Genomic DNA, 7855 nt, shown 5'->3' on the forward strand with positions numbered 1-7855 from the left:
AAGGTTTGTTATTTGGCAGTTTTGGATTTTTTGGACGTTTTTTTTAAACATCATTTTTTGAAAGGTTTTGTCATCCAACCGCACAAAATGGCAATATGTATGGCATTTTCTTTTTAGAAAAAATTACACCGTTTGTTCTTGTGGTTTCTGCCAAATTTCAATGTCGGGTACTAATAGTTTTTTTGTTGCAAAATCAGATATTAATGTTTTAATTTGTTACAATGTTGAGTACTAAGAGCAAACCTTGTTAACTTTTTTTGTGTCTTACTAAAATGACTAAAATGCCCTTTTAATATCTAGAGAGTCTATTTTTTAATTAATTATATTTGACTAAAATAATTTAAAGTTTTATGTATATTTATATGTTTTTTGTTTTATTTATATTTTTTATAAAATTATATGGATTTGAAGTTTATTATTTATAAACTTTGAGTTTACATATAATAATATGCTAGTGAAATAAACTTTTTAACTTAATCTAAATAATATTATATATAAACTCAAAAGTTTATAAATAATAAACTTCAAATCCATATAATTTTATAAAAAAAGATAAATAAAACAAAAAATATAAAACATATAAATATAAATAAAACTTTAAATTATTTTAGTCAAATATAATTAATTAAAAAAATAGACTCTCTAGTTATTAAATGGCATTTTAGTCATTTTAATAAGACTTAACAAAAAGTTAACAATGTTTGGCCTTAGTACTCAACATTGTGACAAATTAGAAAGTTAATATCTGATTTTGAAATAAAAAACTATTAGCACCCTACATTGAAATTTGGCAGAAACCACAAGGTCCAACGGTGTTGTTTTTTCTTCTTTTTAGTTTATAAGATTGTTGATACGGTTTGACTTTGTGCATATTTTATTTGATGATTTTTAAGTTAGTGTACGTGTTTTATACATGAGTTTGAACGAAAAATCATATTGGGAGTGTTTATATTTGACATTATATGCTTATTATCTAATGAATATCATGCAAGTTAAATTGTAAAGAATGCATTGCAACTTTTAGAAACCCAAATACCGATAAACCCAACCCGAAACGAATAACCCAAAACGACTAACCCAAATCTTATTTGGGTCGGTAAACTGGTAGGATTCTCATAACAAAATACCCGAAACCCGATTAAAAAACCCAAACAACACCGTAGATTAACCTAACCCTTAAACATGATATGATTAAAAAGATGGCATGATCCAAGCAATTTACATTGATGAACTATGACTCATGTTTACCTTCCTAATTTTTATTATTAATACATTATTACATCCTGTTTCACACAATGCACCTACCATGAACATGTTACATTATGCTACCAACTTACCATAGTTGAAAGAAGCAAAATTCTGCAAGTACATTATACTCTACATAACTAGTTAAATGTTAATCTTTCTAAAGCCTCTTCCATCGTATCGTTATTGCTCGGTGGTGAACTGTATGAAAACCGTCTCTTAGCTCGCTCTCTAATCGTCAAAGGTGAAGGACTAAAAGCTGGTGGTTCCACCATGGAAGACCATGAACTGCCGCGCACAGTTGGCCTAGGATGTCGGACACTAGCGGAAGTGCCAGCTGTCGCCATGGCCCGTTTCTTGGTGGCATCGTTGACATAAAGAAGATCATCAATCCTCGCCATTAGATTGAAAGCCAAACTTTCAATCACCCTTGAGTAACTTTCGAGTATAGCTTGTCCTACGTCCTGCAAAACGAAAGTTGGAAACTTCTATCACATTAACATAGGATTGATTCGATTTAGGTTATGTTTTATCTCTAATAACATTAAAAAAGGTAAAACAAATATAAAAAATAGTTTAAAAGGAAACAAGTTATATGTATTGGACACTTGAATGTATCAAAAGTCAGCCAAAGTATATTTTTAATGCATAAAAATTCCTAAACCGTTTTATTAACAAAAATGGATTCTTTTTAAACAATCATAACTTAAACTTGGGGCTGGCAGGCGTAACCAACTGACACGATCCAAACACGACATGAAAAATTGAAAATAATTCGGTTTTGGGTCGGCTAATATAACCCAGTTAAAACATGTCAATCCGAACACGACTCATTTGATAAATTGGTTAAGCCAAATATGACCCGTTTATAAAATGTGTTAACCTGTTGACTCGTTTAAGTGTTTTTATAAAAGTTTCTATTTAGATTTTAGAGGAGGTTCTTTTATAGGTGTTAAAATTTAAAGTTCCATATGTTGCTTTTTATTTTTCCCACTAACTAGTAGTTTTCAAAGTGAAATCAATTCTCCTTCTTGAACACTTTATCATCTCTTAATTCTCAACAACTTTATTAACTCGCTCTAACTACCCGTTCTCAGTGGCTGACCCAGAAATTATTTTCTGGGGGTGCGAACGAAGGGTTCAACCAAATTTTCAAGGGGTGCAGTCGGGATTTTTACCTCGAAAATACACTAATTTTTTTTTCAAGGGGTGCGCCTGCCCACCCAAGCCAAAGCTTGGGTCCACCCTTGCCCGTTCTCCAATCCTTTGAAGAGTGGGAATGAGATAAGGAAACACAAAAAGTTAAAAGACAAAAGGTTTCATTTTAGCCTGAGTAATTGGTTGTTTGAACTCTTACCAAGTCATTAGGTATTACTCAAGTCATATCCGCAAATGAACATTAATCGGGTTGTCCAGAAACACAATCCAAGGCACGATTTTAAGTGTGTCTAACACAACACGACACGGATAAATATATGGGTTGTGTTTAGGTTGAACACTTCAACTCACCAACCCAACACGTTTGATGCCCTTAAAACACTAAAGAATTTCTAAACAAAATATAACATTCTCGATAAAAAAAAAAAAAAAGTGGTGTAACTTTGAGATTATGTAAGTTGGTTGGTGTCTGTTGGTTTTGCCCCTCGGTGTGAGGTGGTGTTGTGAATAAAATATCATCATCATCATACTTAGTAAATCCCACCAATAGCAAAGCTAAGGTAGGGTTGAGGATGGTAAGATGTAAACAACCTTACCTCTATCTCATAGGAATAGAGAGACTGCTTCCAGTGAGACTCCCGACTCGATAGTAGTTTTGTATCAGGCCTTGGACATAAGGCACATAACACTCAACAATTGTACAAAATCCGATTAGTGCATGCACCCCCTTGTCTTTCGGCTATCAACGCCACCACATGATGCATGATTAACCGTCCCTCGCTTTTTAACGTTATTTTCACGAAATTAGTAAAATAACGTTAAAATTAGTGCACTTTCACTTTTGCCCCCTGAGTGCCCACACATATATACATTATATGCGCATACCGTAAGCGGGCGTTATATTTTATGTGAATAAAATATACATTTTAAAAAAAAGGTTAACACAAACACCACATATACCAAAAGTTTGCTTGTTAACCATTATCAAGAACATGGTACAAAGAACATACCTTATTTGATTGAATCTTGTCAAGATCCAATCTAGTTCTTGGAAGGCCAGGGAACTGGAGTTTTAAGTTCTTCAAAAGGGTATTCGCCCTTCCCGAAAGAAGTTTACTCTTTTCTTTTTCGCCACCAAGCCCCTTAACATTTCCCTTCCACGGTAGCTTTCCGGTTCCATGACTCTTTGTGCATTTTCTTGACCATATATGCATGGCTGCTTCAATCCTGTTTGCTATTTGAAGTGTGGTGCATTCTGATGACATCTCCAAGTAATCCAAAAGAGATTCGGGTGAAAACTGCGCCGTAGTTATATAACGATGGAGTGTATCGCCTAAACAAACTTTCGCGCTCTGAAACAGTTTAAAAACACAAAAATATTACTGGAAAGTCATGGTTTTAGTTGGGAAAGAATGTCACAACCCGTCCTATCAACGACAAGTTAGATAGGTAACTAACTATATATACCTTGGGCAAGGTCTCTAAATAAACGTCAGGAACTTCCATTTGCGACAACACGTTGCTATTAATCGACGAAGCGGCTTTAAATATTTGATTACTACACTCCCTGCATTGTTGCAATCTCCTAACTGTATTTTCCGACAATCCGTTAGGCGGAACCTTTGGGAACGGCAGCCACCATTTCTCTTCATACTGAACCAACAAGCTATCGGATTGTGACCCGTTTGAATGTCCAACTGACCCGCGATCAACATAACAGAACTCTGAATCGTGGAACCCGTCAAGCATGGTTACTAGCATCATGTCTAGCTTTCTGAGAGCAGGGAGGTTTAGGTATAAATCGGACCGCGGTCTGGTCACCATGACCTCGAAGGTCCCACCGTCTGGGAATTCTTGAAATGATGGAGTGAGTTCGACGATGGAATCACTTACAGATAGAAGCCATTCCATTTCTTTTCTCCACATTGACTTGGTTTGTTGACTCAAGGGCTCCAGTTTCCATAGGTCACCAAACACAGTAGCTGTAAATGAAGATCAGTTTCATCATATTATGTTTTGACTTTTGGAAGTCAAATATAGTTTTTTTATAGGCAGATTTTGATATATTTGCATAATCGATTTCGGGTTTTAGCTATTTATCCAAAACTAGCATAATGTTAATTGGGAGCAGATGAAGAATGAGAAACAATACTCTGCTTTGACTTTTAGGAGTCAACTATTGTATTTGTTAAACTAAATTTTGAAATGAATTTCTTCACTTATTCACCCAATTTTTCTCTAATTGTAGCACATAATCGCATTATTTAAACTTGGTATTAACTATTTCATCGAAAACTAACATGAATCATTACAATTATGAAAATTTAAAAATAAGATCTTTGACTTTGACTGTTTGGAGCCAACTACTGTATTTCTTAAACTAAAATCTACTATAAATTTCTTCACTTATTCACCCAATTTTTCTCTAATTGTAGCACATAATTGCACAATTCATTCTTGGTATTAACTATTTTATCAAAAACTAACATGGATCATGATAATTATGAAACTGAAAAACAATATCTTTGACTTAAACTTTGACTTTGACCGTTATATGAGATGGAAAAAGAGACAAACCAGAGAGATGTGTAATAGCATTAGAGATAGCAAGAGCAGTACAAACTCCATTCCCTCTTCCAGTCATATCTTCTCCAAGCAACAGCTTAGAAAACCTATCTTTCATCAACTGAACCTCTGCAAATAACAAAAAAAAAAAAAAAAAAATCAAGAATTACAAAAACACAAATCCCATCTTAATTCACCAGCAAATAAACATAAAATCCTAACCCATTAACCCAATTTCCCTTCTTTTCTGCTCAAATCTATAATTCCCACATTATAATTCAACTTAATTTAATTTAATTTCATGTAAATTCACAACTACTAACAAAAACAGAGTAACTTTCAACCATCAACCCTAATCTCAAAAATTCAACTTTCCCATCTAATATTCACCACCAAATAAGCAAAAAAATCCTAACCCATTAACCCAATTCCCCTTCTTTTTAAGTTAAATCTGTAACTATTACTTTTTAATTTAATTCAATCTCATTTAATTCATGTAATTTACAATTACTAACAAAACAGAGTAACTTCAAAAAAAAAAAAAAAACAAAGAAAAAACTTCCAATTTTCAACTCTAAACACAAATCTGCATATAATCAACTTTCCCATCTTAAATTCATCAATAAATTAACACAAAATCCTAACTAATTATCCCAATTCCCTTCTTTTTAGGTCAAATCTATAATTTTAACTTTTTAATTTAATTTAAACTAATTTAATTCAACCTAAATAAACACAAAATTCTAACGAATTGGCCCAATTTCCCTTCTTTTTAGGCCAAATCTATAATTAACACTTTTTAATTCAACTAAATTTAATATAATTCAATTTTAATTCATGTAAATTACAATTACTAACAAAACAGAGTAACTCAAAACTTCCACATTACCAGTTACATTTTCATTCTCCACCTTCCCGCCATACTTTCCTCCGGCGACCGGCGGCTTGATCGGAGAAAAAACCGGGAAGTTGGAAGGCCCCACCAACGGCGGGGTGCTGCGAGAAGTGGAAGCGACCGGGGAGTCAAAAGACGAGGCCCCACAACTCTCGGATTCGCTGACGTCAGCACTGACAGTGTAATCTTCAAAGCGGGGGTGGTCGGATTCGTCGCCGGAAGATGAGTTCTCCATTAATGGAATGGATGCAATGATTATTTTGGTTAGAAGAGAATTTGGAGAGTGAAAAAAGAAGGGGAAGAAAAAGTGGTAAAGCGATTAAAGGTGGGTTCTTTACAGTTATGTGTGTATAGTAACGTCAACATGGTGTTGGGAGGGTGGCCCATTATGCCGGAGGAGGTGTGTAATTATGTTTGTTTTTGTTTTATTCTTCAATGGCGACGGTGCCAGAATGAATGTTTGTATGTTTTTTATTTATTGTTGTTCATCAAATTAACTACTTAACCCAATGTTTAAAAACCGGTTTTTATAACATTTCGTGTTGGATAGAAACAGTTCAATCGGTTGTTTCATGTTGTATCGTATGATTTAATCAAGTGACTAGTCAACTTTATAATTGCATAAAAATGCAACTTTAACTCATAAAATAATCGAAAACTACATATAATTTTATAATCAAATATCAGTTTCAACAAAAAAAAATTAAGATAAAAGTCTACAATAAGATTTATGGCATTGAAGTGTTGAATGTATCAAATTCATGTTGTTGAACAGACGAAATTCACTATCATCATCATCCTCATTAGCAAGAACATAACTTTTTTTGTTTCCTACGATATAAAATAAGAAGTTTTAGTTACCAATGGGGAGTTTAACACTATATTCCCGAGTCTCATTTAACAGGAGGAGGGGAAGGAAAAATTTCTCTCCTAATCTCTCCAATTTGGGAGGATGAATATATGGTCATATTTCCTTTCCTTTTCCATCCCCTCCCCCCTGTTACTGAAACTCGGGAACATGGTTTTTTATATTTTCATCTCTTTTCCTTCCCCTCCTCCTGTTAAATGAGACTCGGGAACAGAGTGTAAAACTCAAAAGTTGAACATGGGTATAAACCGTTTTATCGGTTTCAACCAGTAATACCGCATTTTTTCCCCGGTTTGAAAACTAAATCGGTACCCAAATTAGACCGGGCTCTATCGTACCGGTGATGTATCCGGTATTCGATTCAAGCAGTAATACTAGTAGGTTTAAACTGGTTTTTTAAACATTGATTTTCACATGTTAAAAGGGTGTTTGTGTATTTTTCTAAAATACAATTAGATACGAGTCTATGACGGCATAAGGTGTTTTGTAACAACCCAACGTAACTGCACCGTGATATTGTCCGCTTTGACAGCTAGCCCGCCCTTAGGTGCCCGCCCCTTACGGTTTTAAAACGCAACATAATGGTAAAGGTATCCATCCCCTTATAAGGAAGTCTTCGTTCCCCTTGCACGCTTATACCATATAACTATAATATTTAGCATGCCTGTATAGAGAAAAATACCCTTCCCCATAGAGTTAGCACGTGTACGCAGGGCCTTGGGTTTATCAATCTAGGCTAAGGCCTAGGGCCACAAAAAAGGGCCTCCAAAATTTTATTTTCTTTTCATATGTTATACTTGTTTTGGCTCATTTAAACAAGGTTTCAAGTCCCATGATTTATGATTTTACTTCAAGAGTTCACACTATCCATACACGCTTCATTCCAGAATCCATAAGCAGCGACGCAACACACCAACCCTCGTTACTTGTAGCATCTTTTGAGTAACCAATGTAAAACTGAATGCGGATTAGGCGAAATTAGGGACGACGTTAGGGGTAATCATCATTATGGTTATTCATTGTCATAAATCTCAATCTCAATTGTAGATTCTCAACAAGTAACGATTAATTATTCATCATCTACTAATCTGTATGTGTATATATGTATTGAGTAACCCTAAAAG

The 7855-nt window shown here is 34.4% G+C and overlaps 1 protein-coding gene across 1 annotated transcript; it reads right to left on the reverse strand.

Annotated features, from left to right (window-relative positions):
* Positions 1–1164: 1164 nt before the first annotated feature.
* LOC110872222 (rop guanine nucleotide exchange factor 1) lies at positions 1165–6264 on the reverse strand. The gene is made up of 5 exons (XM_022121004.2): positions 5858–6264; positions 4981–5097; positions 3871–4385; positions 3414–3755; positions 1165–1709 (listed from the first exon to the last, which is right to left on the reverse strand). Exons 1-5 carry the CDS (start codon positions 6096–6098, stop codon positions 1386–1388), a joined length of 1539 nt encoding a protein of 512 aa, XP_021976696.1. The 5' UTR covers positions 6099–6264; the 3' UTR covers positions 1165–1385.
* Between the last annotated feature and the right edge of the window lie 1591 nt (positions 6265–7855).

The sequence above is a fragment of the Helianthus annuus genome, chromosome 8 (genome assembly GCF_002127325.2).
Source record: "Helianthus annuus cultivar XRQ/B chromosome 8, HanXRQr2.0-SUNRISE, whole genome shotgun sequence".
Classification (NCBI taxonomy): Eukaryota; Viridiplantae; Streptophyta; class Magnoliopsida; order Asterales; family Asteraceae; genus Helianthus; species Helianthus annuus.

Excerpts from the sequence above, each read along its gene's own strand:
- LOC110872222 (XM_022121004.2), bottom strand. The coding sequence starts at position 6,098 with ATGGAGAACTCATCTTCCGGCGACGAATCCGACCACCCCCGCTTTGAA. Across the intron at positions 5,098-5,857 it reads GGAGAATGAAAATGTAACTG|AGGTTCAGTTGATGAAAGAT; the intron begins GTAATGTGGAAG and ends TGTTATTTGCAG. Across the intron at positions 1,710-3,413 it reads ACAAGATTCAATCAAATAAG|GACGTAGGACAAGCTATACT; the intron begins GTATGTTCTTTG and ends TTCGTTTTGCAG.